The sequence below is a fragment of the Phyllobates terribilis genome, unplaced genomic scaffold, assembly GCF_046119375.1.
Source record: "Phyllobates terribilis strain yellow unplaced genomic scaffold, ASM4611937v1 Scaffold_9__5_contigs__length_417890890, whole genome shotgun sequence".
In the NCBI taxonomy this organism is placed as follows: Eukaryota; Metazoa; Chordata; class Amphibia; order Anura; family Dendrobatidae; genus Phyllobates; species Phyllobates terribilis.
Genome location: NW_027362769.1, coordinates 105,692,546 through 105,711,482, shown reverse-complemented (window position 1 = coordinate 105,711,482; position 18,937 = coordinate 105,692,546). Strand labels below are relative to the sequence as shown.

General features: G+C 40.0%; 1 protein-coding gene across 1 annotated transcript in view; it reads left to right on the top strand.

Annotated features, from left to right (window-relative positions):
- The window catches only part of MTX2 (metaxin 2), an 81,014-nt gene extending 67,061 nt beyond the window's left edge, over window positions 1-13,953 (top strand). Inside the window, exons 8-10 of the mRNA XM_073646884.1 lie at window positions 260-385; window positions 3,799-3,875; window positions 13,585-13,953. Coding sequence (XP_073502985.1) covers window positions 260-385; window positions 3,799-3,875; window positions 13,585-13,795 — 414 coding nt within the window. The 3' untranslated portion in view covers window positions 13,796-13,953. The remainder of the gene's footprint in view (window positions 1-259; window positions 386-3,798; window positions 3,876-13,584) is intronic.
- Window positions 13,954-18,937: the final 4,984 nt, after the last annotated feature.

Genomic DNA, 18,937 nt, shown 5'->3' with positions numbered 1-18,937 from the left:
GAAACATTGAGGTTTTATACCATTAGTTGATACAATGTATTTTTTTTTTTTTTCTGCTGGCACATACATTTTGCAATACATCTGGCAAATTTTAATATAGCTGTTAGCTATTTTCTATATATTTATAAGAAGTAATGTTTAAAGAGAGATTTCCGTAAGCTATGCATTTCTGTAGGAGAATTTCTGCTTTTAAGCTACAGACCATGTTGTAGAAATATTTTTTTTAGTGTCCACTTTTATGGGTTCTCTTGCATTGCAGATAACGCAGCCTCGGTATAGCTCGCCGTACTCGTGGCCCCTCAACAATATTTTAGTTGTTCAAAAGAAATGGGAAATTAAGAGAAAAATGAAAGCAATCGGATGGGCTGGAAAGAACCTGGATCAGGTCAGTATGCCTATACATGTCTATATTATTATTATTTATTCCATGGAACTTTACATGTTTTTAGTTTACAGTGCCTACAAGTAGTATTCAACCCCCTGCAGATTTAGCTGGTTGACACATGCGGAATTAACTTGGCATTGTGACATTTGTACTGTAGGTCAGCCTGGAAGTGGGAAATGCACTGCAGCAAATTTTTTTTTTTTTTTAAAAACGTTAAAAGTTAATTCAGAGTGTCATTTTTCAACCCCTCAAACCACAAGAATTCTGTTTGGTCCCCCTAAAGTATTAAGAAGTAGTTCAGGCACCAAGAATAATGAGCTTCACATGTGTGGATTAAAGATCTCTTTTGCCAGCCTTTTCTGACTATTTAAGACCCTCCCCAAACTTGTGAACAGCACTCAGACATGGTCAACATGGGAAAGACAAAGGAGCATTCCAAGGCCATCAGAGACAAGATCGTGGAGGGTCACAAGGCTGGCAAGGGGTACAAAACCCTTTCCTAGGAGTTGGGCCTACCTGTCTCCACTGTTGGGAGCATCATCCGTAAGTGGAAGGCTTATGGAACTACTGTTAGCCTTCCATGGCCTGGACAGCCTTTGAAAGTGTCCTCCCGTGCCGAGGCCAGGCTTGTCCGAAGAGTCAAGGCTAACCCAAGGACAACAAGGAAGGAGCTCCGGGAAGATCTCATGGCAGTGGGGACATTGGTTTCAGTCAATACCATAAGTAACGTACTCCACCGCAATGGTCTCCGTTCCAGACGAGCCTGTATGGTACCTTTACTTTCAAAGCGTCATGTCAAGGCTCGTCTACAGTTTGCTCATGATCACTTGGAGGACTCTGAGACAGACTGGTTCAAGGTTCTATGGTCTGATGAGACCAAGATCGAGATCTTTGGTGCCAACCACACACGTGGCGTTTGGAGACTGGATGGCACTGCATACGACCCCAAGAATACCATCCCTACAGTCAAGCATGGTGGTGGCAGCATCATGCTGTGGGGCTGTTTCTCAGCCAAGGGGCCTGGCCATCTGGTCCGCATCCATGGGAAGATGGATAGCACGGCCTACCTGGAGATTTTGGCCAAGAACCTCCGCTCCTCCATCAAGGATCTTAAGATGGGTCGTAATTTCATCTTCCAACAAGACAACGACCCAAAGCACACAGCCAAGAAAACCAAGGCCTGGTTCAAGAGGGAAAAAGTCAAGGTGTTGGAGTGGCCTAGTCAGTCTCCTGACCTTAACCCAATTGAAAACTTGTGGAAGGAGCTCAAGAATAAAGTCCACATGAGACACCCAAAGAACCTAGATAACTTGGAGAAGATCTGCATGGAGGAGTGGGCCAAGATAACTCCACAGACCTGTGCCGGCCTGATCAGGTCTTATAACAGACGATTATTAGCTGTAATTGCAAACAAGGGTTATTCCACAAAATATTAAACATAGGGGTTGTATAATAATTGACCCACACTTTTATGTTTAAAATTTAATAAAATTCAACTGAGCAACATAACTTTTTGGTTTGTAAGATTTATGCTTCTGTTCATAAAACCTACTCTCGTTTGCAGTTTGAAGGCTCTAACTTATTTGCATCTCATCAAACCAGCTAAATCTGCAGGGGGTTGAATACTACTTGTAGGCACTGTATATTTTAAGCTGCATGTATGATTCCAAACAAAGAATTGGCTTGAAATTATTATATACCAGTTACCATCAGAATATTCGTCACCTTCATTCTTCTCCTGAAACCTCCATAGATCATCAGACGTGTGTCTGCCATTTTTGCCTGGCTTTTCCCTAGTCGCAAGAATGCATCAAGGATGAGTTGTAAGAGGTGTCAGGATAGTGTGGATTTAACCACATTTAGATCTTTGTGGGTTCCACTACTTTGACCTCCACCGATCACCTGAACAGGAGGCCTGTGTTTGCCGTTCTCTGGTTCTCCCAGAACTAGGAGGCATTTTAGGAGGTCTCAGATCGCGCATGCACTCTCCTCCTGCTCCATTCAAGTTGACGTCACTGCAGTGCTCAGATATCTGTGTATTTGCAATGCCATGGACTTTGAATTGAGCATCAGGTCGCACAGGCATCCTGCCACTCCATTCAACTCTTCCTGGCAGAACTCTTGCCTCTAGGAAGAATGGCTCTTTGGGTTCCCAAGTACAGGACTAATCCAGTGGATAGTTGTTAACTTGGGGCTGTGTATAGTAAAATGAGCATTTCTAATTGTACTGTTCTTTCTACTTTACAATTGAGTCTGAGATTTGAAGCCATCCCAAGTATTTTGCAGCTCTGTGATAGGAAATGAGAGAACGTCACCTAAACAAATCCTGACAAAGCCTTACAAGTGGAGAAATGGATGCTAAACGATCCAGGCTGCAGAGTGATCACATCAGGAAACACCGAATCCGTCTACATATGCGAAGATCTTATCTTACATTAACATTTCTCCAACTTTTTGGTCCCAGGTTTCAGAAAGAAAATTTTGGGCCTCTCCATACCAATCGTATTATTTTGGCTTTCAGTTTTTAATTCTCCGACACAGATTGGAAGCGATTTTACAATCCATTATAGAATCCTGTTTTATTCATGAATACATTATATACTTGATTTTCCTACGATCGCCCACACAAAACAAAATCACAAAAGTTCTATATTCAGAATGAGAATGGGGTAGCGGGTTGTCATGGAAAGGAAGGAGAATTATTGATTAAAATAAATAAAAAGATAGACCAAAGACTAAAGAGAGGTATTCCCATGTCATATAGGATATCCCATAATTGTATAGTACATACGGATCCCACCAATGGGACCTGCATCTCTCTCTCGAGAACGGGGCTTTGTCGCATGCTGCGGTCAGTGCACAGGAGGTTGGACTTCCCAATACAAATGAATGGTATCTGTGACAGCATGTTCTTGATATAGATGTAGATCCCATTGGGGGGACCCAGATTTAAACTACATTTATAACATTATATTTTGATATGCCTTAAGTATACAATATGGGAATACCCCTTTAAAGAGGTTGTCTATTCCAGCAAAATGGTCTTATACAAAATGCTGTAAAAGAAGGGCTACTCACCTCATTGAGTCCCTGCCGCTCCCGTTCCCAAGTCTCCCACTGATCTCAACATACATGAAAAGACTGCTCAGCCAATGATTGGCTGCAGCGGTCACATGTTCCTATGTTTGAATATTATATCTGCAGCAGAAAATGAAGGCTGGTGAGAGATTGGGCTGCTTTTTAACAGGAGCATTGTGGGATCGGTCATGTGAGTTATCTATTTATTTTAGCTTATTTTTAGCATTGAAAAAATGTCTAAGTGGAGAAGCCATTTAATTGAGCGCAGGCAACTGTTCACAAGATTTATATTACAAGTCATAGCAGTCATACAGCTTTAGGTTGTGTTTTCTCAGGTCTATGAAGATGTTGATCAGTGTTGCCAGGCCCTTTCACAAAGGTTAGGAACCCAGCCGTATTTCTTCAATAAGCAGTAAGTAGTTTTATTAATAAAATAACTTTACTTCCATCTGACGTCCAACATATGTAGCAGTCTAACATTTATTTATTGGTTTGCATATCTTTTTTTTTTTAGCCTAAACTTTCCTAGAGGACCTCAACACTTACAGAAGTTATTTCTTGAAGACAAACCCTTTAAAAAAAATAAATCACTCTACATATTAGCTGATTAGAAATGTTGTATTACGTGGAGTCATTCGAATGAACAGTCGTCCATGTAATAGACGGACAGGATAGAGCCACCGAGGAGGGTGCAGCTCTTGTATAGTTCCCTGCCTTGTCTCATAGGGGTGGTCTGCTGTAAGGTCCCTATACCTGTATGGAGCAGATACAGGGGGATTGTCTTTTGTTATAGCACCTTTTATACTAAATCCTGCCATGCTAGTGGCCAATACTCTAATATCGTAGATGATGCTAGATAATGGTATGTCGTCTGAGGATGGGAAAAAACAGATCTAACATTATTTTTTTTTTCTTTACCCTTTTTGTTTTCACCAGAGGTAAAAGGTAACACATGATAACAATGATAGCAGATTTCAGCAAAGGCAATATGTTCAGTTTTATTAGCATTTACTTGGAAAATCAAATTATAAAAAAGGAAAAATATTAGATGATTACTAAAAGAGCTGAAAAGTCAAAAAAAGCCACAAAGGGCATCATCTGTCACTGTGTTGTCTGCTGGGTGAAGAGAAATACTCTCCCCCGAGTCAGCGGTGCTGAGAACACTACATCCTTGTATGCCGCCGTAGCACTGCCCCGCGTACCGCAAGAACCCTCAGTATGAAGAATGTAAGGATGCAAAAATCTCAGGATCCACTGCACTATTGTGTTCCAGAAGGGGCCGTTCCATTTTCAGAATGCATTGTATTTACACCCTGATTTTGCACTTAGACTTGCCGATTTTGGCCCATCAGTGCACAATTAACGAGCTTCGAGCAATTACTATCCGTTCAACACTTGTTTATCGGCCTGTTTATAAAGGCAGATGAGCATTGATGAGGACAGAGCAAATGTTCTGTCCACATACAGTATCATGTTATCGGCAGCACCTCATCTGTTTATACAGGGTAATGTGGTGCCGATAATAATGATTTTTTTGCCAGCATAAATGATCTGATCACCTGCTGAAGGAGTGTTTTTCTCATTTTTTCTGTGATAGTCGCCACAATCCATAATCAGGAATATCCAACTCTTGTAACTGCACCATAAGATTTCTCCATCCATAGTGATGTTACTACTCAGTTAGTGCCTAAACTAGGAATCACGGGTAATACAAAGGGCTAGTATTTTCTATAGTAGCAGTACCATGCATTCCCATATGTGTGGTATGTACAGTTCTTCCCTTTTGTGCACATCATTAGTTGTATCCTTGCAGACCCCACCATTGGCTCAGACAATGTCTGATTGTAAATTAAAACACAATTCCGAAGTATAAGCTGCCATCAGACTAGAATGAAAACTCTTCATATTAGGCCATTAAAATACATCTTGATGATCCTACCTTATCTCCTCATTCCATTAAGCCGGTTATATAGTGCCGGCCATATGGCAGCTATTCAACTCTAAACTCATCAAGAGGGAATTATTCCCATGGTATTCATCCCATTGATCATTTTAGCACAAAGGTAGAAAGTCTGTTTCATTATCTCCATTTTTCCAAGAATTTATTGGACATATGTCGTCATGCATTATGGTTAAATATAAATAGAATGATGGGGGAACAGGTTGGTTTTTCCATTAAGGGGTTACAAGTGGCTCATGTGTAGGATTTCCTTGCTCCTTTCATGGTAACCTAACAGAGGGAATATAACAGAATCGTTCTGGGGGTGACGGATCCAAATTTCTACCAATATGAAAAAGGAACCAAATGTTCGGGTACCATTGTGCATAAGATGTATGCGAACCATTAATTACAATAGCCATCACCTCGGATTGGGCTCTACTCACTGCTTTTTATTTATTTACCCCCTCAAGCACTATGTTTCTCGAAATAGAAGAAAATCATCTGTATATATACAGTGGGGAAAATAAGTATTTGATACATTGCCGATTTAGCAAGTTTTCCCACCTACAAAGAATGGAGAGGTCTGTAATTTTTATTGTAGGTACAATTCAACTGTGAGAGACAGAATCTAAAAATAAAAATTTAAAAATTACATTGTATGATTTTTACATAATTAATTTGCATTTTATTGAATGAAATAAGTATTTGATACAATAGAGAAACAGAACGTAATATTTGGTACAGAAACCTTTGTTTTCAATTACAGAGATCAGATGTTTCCTGTAGTTCTTGACCAAGTTTGCACACACTGCAGCAGGGATTTTGGCCCACTCCTCCATACAGCTCTTCTCCAAATCTTTCAGGTTTTGGGGCTTTCATTGGGCAACATTGAGTTTCAGCTCCCTCCAAAGATTTTCTATTGGGTTCAGGTCTAGAGACTGGCTAGGCCACTCCAGGACCTTGAAATGGTTTTTACAGAGCCACTCCTTAGTTGCCCTGGCTGTGTGTTTCAGGTCATTGTTACGCAGAAAGACCCAGCCACGACCCATCTTCAATGCTCTTACTGAGGGAATGAGGTTGTTGGCCAAAATCTTGCGACATGACCCCATCCATTCTCCCTTCAATACCGTGCAGTCGCCCTGTCCTCTTTGCAGAAAGGCACCCCCAAAGTATGATGTCTCCCCCACCATGCTTCACTGTTGGGACTGTGTTCTTGGGTTTGTACTCATCGTTCTTCTTCCTCCAAACATGGCGAGTGGAGTTGATACCAAAAAGTTCTATTTTGGTCTCATCTAACCACATGACCTTCTCCCATCCCTCCTCTGGATCATCCAGATGGTCATTGGTGAACTTCAAACTGGTCTGGACATGTGGTGACGTGAGCAGTGGGACCTTGTGTGCCCTGCAGGATTTTAATCCATGATGGTGTAGTGTGTTACTAAGGGTAATGTTTGAGACTGTGGTCCCAGCTCTCTTCAGGTCATTGACCAGGTCCTCCCATGTAGTTCTGGGCTGATTCCTGACCTTTCTCAGAATCATCCTTACCCCACAAGGTGAGATCTTGCATGGAGCCCCAGACCGAGGAAGATTGACAGTCATCTTGTGTTTCTTCCACTTTCTAATAAATGTGCCAACAGTTGTTACTTTCTCACAAAGCTGCTTGCCTATTGTCCTATACCCCATTCCAGCCTTGTACAGGTCTACAATTTTGTCTCTGGTGTGCTTAGACAGCTATTTGGTCTTGGCCATGGTGGAGAGGTTGGAGTGTGATTGATTGAGTGTGTGGACAGGTGTCTTTTATAACGAGTTCAAACAGGTGCAATTAATAAAGCTAATGAATGCAGAGCAGAAAAACTAACAGGTCTGTGAGAGCCAGAATTCTTGCTGGTTGATAGGTGATCAAATACTTATTTCATGCAAAAAATGCAATTTAGTTATTTAAAATTCATACAATGTGATTTTCTTGTTTTTTTATTTTTAGATTTTGTCTCTCACAGTTGAAGTGTACCTACAATAAAAATTACAGACCTCTCCATTCTTTGTAGGTGGGAAAACTTGCAAAATCGGCAATGTATCAAATACTTATTTTCCCCACTGTAAGTTGTTATTTAGCTTTCTTAGATTCCTGAAAGGAAAATTGCATTTTTATGTTGTAATTAGCATTCAGCAAAAAAAATTTGTAGGACCATGGTCCAGCGACCGCATGCAGTATGTAGTCCATAGACCAGAGCCCTGCAAACTTCTTAGTACCTGCGGCATCACTGGTCCCCACAACATCATGCATGTGGCATCGTAAGGACATTGTGGGGCCTAATAATCAGAAGTAGTGCTGGGTATGACACGGGTAGTAGGAGCTTAGAAGTGTTATGGTCCAGTGGAAACAAACAACCAACATGGCCACTGGATCGGGGTCCTGCAAATGTATTTTTTGCTCAACTCTAGTAGTCACACATTCTGTATGTCCCAAATGGCTGAGCAGGGTTACATTATGAGAAATCTGAGAGCCAATCTATGTGAAAGCTGTGAAGATAGATTTAAGGGGTTGCTTTATTTAGACGAGCCAATCGCGCAAGAATGCTCGTTACCCTTTTCACCCGTGTAAAAATGCTGGCGATCACATGATGAATAAGCAAAAAAGATCATTTATGCAAGTATAAAAATCATTGTTACAGGCAGCACATTACCCGTGTAAACAGGGCAGGTAGTGCTGATAACATGATGCTGTATGGGGTCGGAACAATTATTCTGTTCCCATTGGTTATCATCGGTCTGTGTAAAGAAGCCAATAAACAAGTTCTGATTGACTGATCTATGTAGTAATAGCGCAGTCTATGGAAGATATCCATAAGTTACAGGCTGACTTGGATAAACTGAGTGTTTGGGCATCCACGTAGCAGATGAGGTGTGCAGATGTGGAGAACTGTAAAATTATGCACCTGGGCACTAATCATATGCAGGCATAATATGCTCTAGGCGGGAGTAAAACTAGGAGAGTCACTAGTAGAGAAGGATCTGGGTATAGATCACAGACTAAATACCAGCATGCAATGTCAATCAGCGGCTTCTAAGGCCAGCAGGATGCTGTCATGTATTATAAGAGGCATTGACTTGGAGGACAGAGACGTAATACTACCATTTTACAAAGTTTTCGTGTGACCTCATCTGGAGTATGCAGTTCATTTCTGGACACCGGTTCATAGAAAGGAGACCTAGGAGTTAGAAAAAAGAAGGAGCCACAAATTGATGCGGGACATGGAGGATCTTGGTAATGAGGAAAGACTAAAATAATTACATTTTTTAATCTTGAGAAGAGACGTCTAAGGGGAGACATGATTATCTTGTACAAGTGCATAAATGGCCATACAAAAGGTATGGTCAAAAGCTGTTTCATGCAAAATTTCCTCAAGAGACAAGGAGGCGCTCCTTCCATCCGGAGAAAAAAAGTAGAGTAGGAGTCAGGTCTTCTTTACCATAAGAAGTATTAATCTGTGGAATAGTCTACCCTAAGAGCTGGTCATAGTGGGGACCGATGATTGTTTTAAAAAAGGCTTTATAGAAGAAAAAAATATAAATATGTAAATGTGTAAAGTTTTCTTCTAAATGTTTAATCTAGTGGACCGACAATTGGAATCAGGAGGGAAAGATTAGCTCTTCGGGGGCGGTCCGGATCATGCATTGTGGTCATGCATGTGCCCCTTCCTTTTGTCCTTTCCCATCCCTTGGTTTGACTTGATGGACATTTTTGTCTTTTTTTTCCAATTGTATTAATTATGTAACTATGTAATACCTTGCATATAGTCTAAATGGAGCCTTGTACAACCCCTTTAACATAGGGAGACATTTATCTGATTTCAAGTATTTGGCTCCTGAGATGCCATGACGTCTGATTGTGATGGTAGAAGTTGGTGTCAACCATCTCTACATGGTGGCCATCTAGATGAATAGCCAGCTATTTAATAAACAGAATAACCCCAACCCATATGCCCTATTATTATGTTTCGAAAATCTCTTTAATAAATAACATTGGGGTTTCCATGTAGTTAAGTGGTTATAGAATATATATATATATATATTTCTATATTATAGACTTCCATATTGCAGTACAACTGGGCAGATTTGCGATGAAAGCACGTCCGGTTCTACCCCTGCAGAGGGTCGGGGTTACCTGAACCGATCACTGATGACATCTGCTTGGGTGACAAGGTCACAGCATTCACGGCTGTCAAGTGGAAGTGGTGCCATTCACAGAATCTCTTCTCCTCTTTGATTTTTTCTCCAGTGAGGTTTATTACCATTTGTTTAGACATTTACACAACAGAAATGGATCTGACTGCCACCACTATGTAGTCCCCATTCTCACTTGGTAGGAATGTGAGACCCATGAACAGTGCAGAAGAGGCGCCTGTAAGTGTTTGAAGTGCTTCTCCTTTCTTATGCACCCGAGCTGTAGGGGACATTGCAAGAGAACAAGGTGATTCATGTAGTTTGTCCCACCAGCTGAAAGGGTGAGAAACAGTTGTCACTTGTCACACTACTGGTCAGGCTGAGGACACGGGGCTGAAAACCCTATCCGGTATCACCCTGCGTGGAGCTATAGTCCATGCACCCTTTTCTCATTACTTATTGGCAAGGTCCTGTATGTGTATATATGGCTCTGAGTGGTTTACATGATAACCATGTGTTGTCTGCACTAAATGCTGACATATTTATTAAAAACACGTCATAACACTTCTTATACCATTCATGGATGCCAAAAAAAGCATAAGCCACCGGCTGCGAGCGGGTCCCAGGCCTGTATATTACATTACATTGGTGTTGAAGCACATACAACATTGTCTAGATTAACCCCTTTTCCGTTTTTGCATTTTTGTTTTTTTGCTCCCCTTCTTCCCACAGCCATATCTTTTTTTATTTTTCCGTCAATATGGCCATGTGAGGGTTTTTTTCTGGACGAGTTGTACCTTTGAACGACTTCATTGATTTTATCATATAGTGTACTGAAAAACGGGAAAAAAATTTCAAGTGCGGTGAAATTGCAAAAAAAGTGTAATTCCACAATTTTTTTGGTTGTTTTTTTTTTTTACCATGTTCACTAAATGCTAAAACTGGCTTGCCATTATGATTTTCCAGGTCATTACGAATTTGCAGATACCAAACATGTATAGTTTTTTTTTTATTAAGGTGGTGAGAAAGAAATCCAAAATTTGTAAAAAAAAAAAAATAAAATAATAATATGGTGCCATTTTCTGAGACTCATAGCGTCTCAATTTTTCAGGATCTGGGGCCAATTTTTAGCGTTCAGAGCTGACGTTTTTATTGGTACAATTTTGGGGTAGATACAATGCTTTAATCGCCTGTTATTGCATTTTATTGCAATGTTGCGGCGTCCAAAAAAACTTACTTCTGGCGTTTTGATTTTTTTCTCTTAATGCCGTTTACCGATCAGATTAATTATTTTTTTATTTTGATAGATCGGGCGATTCTGAACTCTACGTTGCCAAACGTGTTTTATTTTTTGGATTTTATTTTGAATGAGGCAAAAGGGGGGTGATTTGAACTTTTTATATTTTTGTACTATTTTTAAAAACTCTTTTTTTCTACTTTTTACTTGCTTCAATAGAGCTGTGATCTTCTGATTGCTTGTGCTACACATAGCAGCGCTTCAACAATGCTATGTGTAGTATAAATGCTTATTATTATTATTATTATTATTATTATTGCATGAGAAGAGGTTTCATACAAAATACAGATATCACTTACAGTAAACAAACTAACAGTGATAGACTGGTACAGGGGGAAGAGGACCCTGCCCACCTGCGGCTGTAATGGGCACATGGCAGCTGATGAAATCAGCTGTCATGTGCTGGAAAAGATGCAAGCTCATCACCTGAGCCCGCATCAAACAGGTGGAGGCAACCTATGACGTATAGGTGCGTCATAGGTCATAAAGGGGTTAATAGCCAGCTATAATAAAACTGTTTTATTTTTTAGGATATATATGGCTTACCTGTACATTGAATTCTCTGTGTTAAAAGGGTAATCCCATCTCCAAGATCCTATACCGGTTTGTTGTAGGTGTAATAATAATATATAATTATATATATAATTACGATATAATATTAGCAGATACCTTTAATTAGAAATGTAATATAGTTTCTGATTCGCTATGTCTCTTTCCTCAGGAGCAGGTATTGCAGGTCCTTAGGTGTCCATGGTTACAACCACGAGCAACTAGCGAACTGTCACTATATCCACTATATCAGTGGTCGTAACTATGGATTCCTAAGGTCCTGCAATACCTGCACATGAGGAAAGGGACACAGCGAATCAGAAAAACTATACTACATTTCTAATTGGAAGTATTTGTTAATATTATTATTATTATTACACCTACTTACATATTGGAATAAGATCTTGGAGATGGGAATATCCCCTTAATAAAATAGACAATTATGAGAATTTGTTTGTTTCTGCAGCCACAGTCATGTTTGATTGCCGGTGTGCAGATCTTACCTCTGTTAGACCTCTTTCACACGTCCGGATATTTCCGGTACTGGAAAAACCAGAACCGGAGATATCCGTGTCCGTGAGTGCGATATGTGTGGCAATCGTGTGCTGTATCAGTATCACACATACTGGCGCCTGGGAATCAGTGTACAGTTAGTGCTGTTCCCAAGCGCCGGGTGCTGAATGCTACCCTCATCATGGTCCCCTACTTTCGCTGCAATCAGCACCAGCAAGGGACAATGATAGAGTAGCATTCTGCTCCCGCTGTATCCTGGTGTAAAAAGAAGAATAAAATAAATCCTTATACTCACCTGTTCTAAGTGTCCCCCCGCTGTAATCCACCTGACTGCTCACGCAGGGGAGAATGACTCGCTGCAGCAAGTGGTGACTGCTCACGCAGGGGAGAATGACTCGCTGCAGCAAGTGGTGTCCTGTCACTCACTCGCTTGCTGTAGCGAGTTATTCTCTCTGGCTTGTCGGCGTGAGCGGTCAGTTGGATTAGAGCAGGGGACATCTAGAGGGCAGGCACGCATGTTTTTAGTAGGGAGAGATATCGTTATTTATTTATTTTACTACTTGGCATTAATTCCACAGCACTTTACAGACATTATCATCACTGTCCCCATTGGGGCTTGCAATCTACATTCCCTATCAGTATGTCTTTGTAGTGTGGAAGGAAACCGGAGAACCCGGAGGAAACCCACACAAACACGGGGAGAACATACAAACTGCTTGCAGATGTTGTCTTTAGTGGGACTTGAACCCAGGACCCAAGTGCTGCAAGGCTGCAGTGCTGCTAACCACTGAGCCACCATGCTGTCCCTGAGAACAAAAGATCAGACATACTGAAATTCAACATGCTTAATCGTTTTTCACCAGACATCTGACGAATGAGGGGCGGCTGAACGGTTGATATGGTTTAGATTTGACTGTTTCCTGCTAAATCTGTAAGATTAGCCAACCTAAGTGTAATGTGTATTTACCTATAAAAGCAAATACGCTTTCTCTTCCATCTATGGTTCTTTGGAATCTCATTTTGAGTCTTGAAATGCATTGGAAATTTTACATTCATTCTGAAACGCAAGTCCTTTTCTAACGAGGTGAATAAATCCCTATTAAATATTATACTTTTATTAATACTATTAAAAGGAAATGAACTTGCTAATTCCTATCAAACAACTACTTATACATATATCTTTGTGGTAACCAAGTAATATCCAATTAATACATCACATAAAAAACAGGACTGAAAACAAGATCAGGCAGCGGGGTGTCCTCATATTTTCCCTAAATGATGCACCCTAAAGATGAGCCCTGCCTTACCGTGGAGAATGTCACTCTAGATGAAGCACTCAATTTATGCCCCCCACCCCCGCTCACCATCGGCTGACCCTAGGTAGTCCTGACTAAAGTCAGTCCCCAATGGCAGTGTACCTGAAAAAGAAAGGCAAGTCTTCCAAAAAAAACAAATTGTGGAGTGATAAACATGGTATCTCCATTGTAACACCTTTTTTGGGCAACGGGGTAATGTATCACTGACGTACCCCGAGTCATCAAAGGAGTTAATCTGGAAGGAAAAATTTTCAGAATTTATTTTACATGTTTTAGGAGAAATCGCAGATGGTTTTGACTTGAACACTGCACTGATCTGTTTCTTGTCCAACTCTCGTAGACCCACTGAGCTGGATGCTCTGGTATTCGGACATCTGTTCACAATCCTCACCACTCAGCTGACTAATGATGAACTCCGCGAAAAAGTGAAAAACTACAGCAACCTGGTTGCCTTTTGCCGAAGGATCGAACAGAACTATTTTGAAGATCACGACAGGGACAGTTCTGCCGGTTCTTCTTTGAGATTATCCAAAGGCCCATCACTGCCCTAGGATTTCCAAATTATGAATTTTTTGAGAAATTTACAATGAGAATTGACATATTACTGTAAAAGAATTTTGCTGTATACAATACGTACAATAGATAATCCTGTGTTTTGCACTCAAAAGTATTAATGTGTCTGCATTATAATAAATGGAAAACAAATGCATGAAGAGTACACTTCCTTCTTTTTGATCTTCCTCAAATCCCCTGTCTGAGACCTGTAAGATGTAGCAAATAGTGGCTTCAGATCTTGACAGGAGAAGAACAAAGGAGAGGTCATTTGCATCACACTCCAGGGATTATAGTGTTACTTACATCAGGGAGCAAGACTTGGTAGAACTACTGTTTTCTGGGAAAACTGCATGTTTACAAGGTGATTAGTCCCTGTAACAGATTAGCATCCCAAAGATGGAAGTGTAGCTGTAATCTGGTTAAGTAAAAAAAAAACAAAAAAAAACTTTTTGCGCTTTTTCTCATGGCAGTTCCCAAAGTCTATGATACCTTTTTTTTTTTTTAAAGTTGTCAAAATGTTACAAAATTTAGCAATAAGAAAGTAGGGACTGTAAGGATATATGGACACAGCTTTTGAGGCCTTCAAAAACAACCAGTTTTTCAAGTGGGTACTGCTTGAGGGAACGCTCCTTTTAAGAGTTTTTAAAGCTTTTTTTTCCCAAAAAATTTTTGTGAGGTGTTTTTTTTTCTGCCTTTTGTTTGGACAAGTGCCTAGTTTGGATCAGATTCTATCAGGTGCACTTTCTTTTTTTCAACCAGGTGTTTTACAAAACTTGAAGTGGGGAAAAAAAACCACAAACTCCTACATACAAACAGCTGAGAAGATTAAAGGGAATCTCTCAGATCAACCCTCCTAAGATGTCTATATGTGCATGCAATTCTTAAAAAGTTAAATTAAATGATACTTTCATATCTGCAATCCAATGTCATATTCCAGAGAAATCCACATCTTTCTTAATATGTAAATGAGCTGTTAAGATCTATGGACCGGACATAGATCTCTCTGTGATTCTGCCTCCAGAGCTTATTATAAATGAAATGGAGAGTTACTTGTGTGAGACATGTAAATCATGAGAACAGACATTACATGTCTCACACTAGTAACTCTCCCTTTCATGAAAAAATAAGCTCTGGAGACAGTTTCTCAGGGAGATCTTTGTCCGGCTCATAGATCTTAACAGCTCCAAAAAAAAAATCTAATTTCATCATGGCAAGAAAGCTACGAGGGAGAACATGGGCCATGCTTTTTTTTTTTTCTTCTTCTAGAACAGGGGTGTCAAACTCAAATACACAGAGGGCCAAAATTAAAAACTTGGACAAAGTCGTAGACCAACCTTGATGTCTATTAAAAAAAAGTCTATGAGGAAATTTTTACTTATCAAATCTAACGATGAACCTTTTTCATATAGAAACAAACTTAAAGGTTGTCCCACAAACAAAGTACATTTTAATTAATAGATCTTAGAATAAAATAAACACCTCACAAATGGGGCATAATATAATATGTAAGAGCAGTAAAAAGCATATGGCCCAATGGCCTAATCACAAATGATGAAAAACCTTGAATTAATAAATAATACAGATCATAAAGTATGATGCCAACACAAGCACCCCCAAAACACAGTATGATACCCCCACAGTGAATAATTTTTCTTTTGGGTCTCAAGTCATTTGGAGGAGGAAAAGCCAGACAGCACTATTTATGATTGCTCTCCGTGCTTGATATAAGTCGAACGGAGAGTGCCGTATTCAGCTGGCAGAGTCAGCACAAACAAGTAAGTAAAGGGAAATCCAGCACTGCCATCCGTCTATAAAATATTATTATATTTTTATTAATAATCCATTAAAAGACAGAAAGAAGAAAGTTTGTGAAGAAAGCAAAATATATATTCTTGTACCGTGTTAGCCAGTAGATAGAAAAATATTTAGAAAAATATTTAGATTTGAGAGTCCTCAGCGGTTGATACCTTTTAATGGCTAACTAAAAAGATGATAACAAATTGCAAGCTTTCGTAATGTGCTCCTCAGACTTGTGAGGCCCTCATAACACTGGACCTAGTCACAGGACAATAAAACCTTCACATTCCTTATCCATTAACTGCTAAAATATTTATAGCCAGAACTGTTTTATCTCTTCCATAATAACTTTGCTTTTCATCACCTGTCTTACCTATTGCATTTTTTGTGTGTCTTATTGTGTATAAATGTGACTCTTCAGATTTTGTGATATACTAGCCTGATGAAGAGAGCTGCGTAGTCTCGAAAGCTTGCAATTTGTTACCATCTTTTCAGTTTGCCATTAAAAGGTATCAACCACTGAGGACTCTCAAATCTAAATATTTTTGAAGAAAGCAAAAAACTGACGCGTTTCAAGCGGAAAAGCCCCCCTTTATCTTACTTGAAACGCGTCAGTTTTTTTTAACTTTCTTCACAAACTTTCTTCCTTCTGTCTTTTAATGGATTATTAATAATTATTTATCGACGGATGGCAGCGCTGGATTTCCCTTTACTTAATTCTCAAGTCATTTGCTTGCTGCATCTTTCTTAAGGGTATGTGCACACAATCCGGAGCCGCTGCGGGTTTATGTTGGTGGGCGGTTTACTATAGGATATTTTCATTATTCTACTCGTTTTATCCAATCCTAAAACTCCCGATTCATAGCATAATGCATTACTGTACTCCATTCCTAGCTCATTTATAACCCTGAGGATATTGACTTACATTCCTCATGTCTTAAAGTAAGCAAAGGCGGGCTGCGGCTGCTTGAGAAGTGGCGTGTCATGCAGGTCATAAGTAACTTACCTTTTGACCTAGGATGCGATTACTACGTTATCAGCAAACAACATTGACTTATCATTTGTCAATTTATGAGCAGTACAACAAGGTGTTAGATCAACAGATTAACCAAACACTCAAAATCAACTTAAAATGTTATCTGTGAAGCTAAATAAATATGGCCTGAGGTATACACACCCGCCTCTGATCTGGGCGTATTGTCTTTTAAAGTCACTATGAATTTAGGTCAGTGGCACACATTCATTTAAGAGCTGTATAGAGTCTGTCAAAAAGTTTTTTTTTCTGGAAACAGCACCACATCTGTGCACAGACTGAAGTTGGTACTGCAGCTCATCAATGAAGTAAAAGCAGTTAGCCTGCTATGGCAGATCCAATCCTTGGATGGCACGGTTTCTAGAAAAAAAATGTAGATTTTTTTTTTTTTCAATCCTGCAAACCCCTTTTAACTCCTTACTGGTGATTTTTTTTCCCGTTTTTACGCTTTTCCTTTTTCCTCCCTTCCTTCCAAGAACCATCATTTTTTCATGGGCATAGCCACATGAAGGCTTTTTTTTTACCATTCAATGTACTGAGAAAAGGGAAAAAATTTCCAAGTGTGGTGAAATTGCAAAAAAAAAACAAAACCTTCCAATGCCACCTTTTAATTAGTTTTGTTTTTTATGCCATTAATTGTGCTGTAAAAATGACCAGGCAGTATGATTCTTCATGTCAGCAATACCAAACTTGTATAGTTTTTTTAATTTTTTTTTTACATTTATTTGTTTTGCAGTGATTAGTTAACATGATGCTCACCTATGAAGCCCAGCTTCACAGGAGGACAAAGATGGCAGCCTTGGTGCCTTCAGCAGGTCTCTGGCCGCCATGACAATCCATCGATTCTCCACGATTGCTTTGTGGGGAGCCAATAGGAGCCTTTGCAAGCGCTATTTAAATTCTGCTGTCAGAGATTGACAGCGGCATTTAAATAGTTAAGCAGCAGTGATTGAAGCTTTCTCTGGCTGCTGCTGCTACAATAAGATGTCAGCTATGTAAAACAGCTGGCATTTCCCTGGTATGGTGCGGGCTCAGCTACTGAGCCCATTCCATATTCGGGGACCCGACCTGTAATGTACTTTTACATCTCATGTCAGGAAGTAGTTAAATGGAACTGTAATCAGAAAATGACCAGTTACAACAAGTTAAACCATCATTTTAAGAGTTTTTGTTCAATTTTTTACTTTAATTTTCAATCTCACAAAATTTTAAAAAAACATCCTGAAATCTTGTAGTTTTCACTCTGGCCGCTGAGCCTCACAATGGGCTGATTCTTTGTCACTTTTCAGACAGACTGGATTATGGTGCACTTAGATGGGCCGATAATCGGTGATCAGAACGCTTTTCTCTTACTAGTGTCCTGTGTAAACATGCCGGCGATTAACCAGCAAACAAATAAAACGCTTGTTCATTGGGTGATTGAATCTTTTATGGCAACAAAAAAATTCAGCGGCAGCACATCGTCCTGTATACAGGGAATATCCTGCCGACAACATGAGTGTGATGGATCTCATTAACAATTGTTCTGTTTCCCATCAGTGGTCGTCAGTCACTGTGTACAGGCCAGTAAATGAGCACTGATGGACCTGTATATAGTTCGTGCTCGTTAAGGCCGGCTTCACATCACATTTGATATCCATGTCAGTGGCTCCATCGGGGCTCATGTCTGAAGCCCCAGAAAACAGTATTTGAGCGTATACGCTGATAGGGGCCATTGGCTGTAATGATTACGATGGAGTCACTGTGTGCTCTTTTGCACATCGTTTTCAGCCATATTCATTTGTTTGAGCTTGGCACTGAAGCTTGGTCGACCATGTCTTGGTGTCCGCCTCAAATAAGCAAATACAGCTGTAAAATAATGTCTGACAGAACCCATCATTATAGTTAATGGCACTGTAAGAGCAAACGTCTGAATCCCATTTTCCAGGGCTTTAGGTGTAAGCATCTACGGAGCCTCTTACATGGGATCAAACGCGATGGGAACAGGACGCGTTGATGGGCCAAAATCGACATGTCTAAATGCACCATCGGATATCACCTCCACACTGCATATAACACAAGATTAGAGATGAGCCAACCCAAAGCTAAAAGTTTGGCGTTCATATCGGACAGTTGGTGTTCTGTGCTAAACGCCGACCACGGACTTCTCCTGGAAGTCCGTTGCAATGTTCCGAGTTCTGGAGGGCAAAAGTCCGGATCTCAATTGGGTTCTGGTTCAAGTTCAGGTACAGTTCTGGTAACCAAACTGAACTATGGAATACATTTTAATTAGTAAAAAAAATATAGCTGACCCATTGATCCATAAATG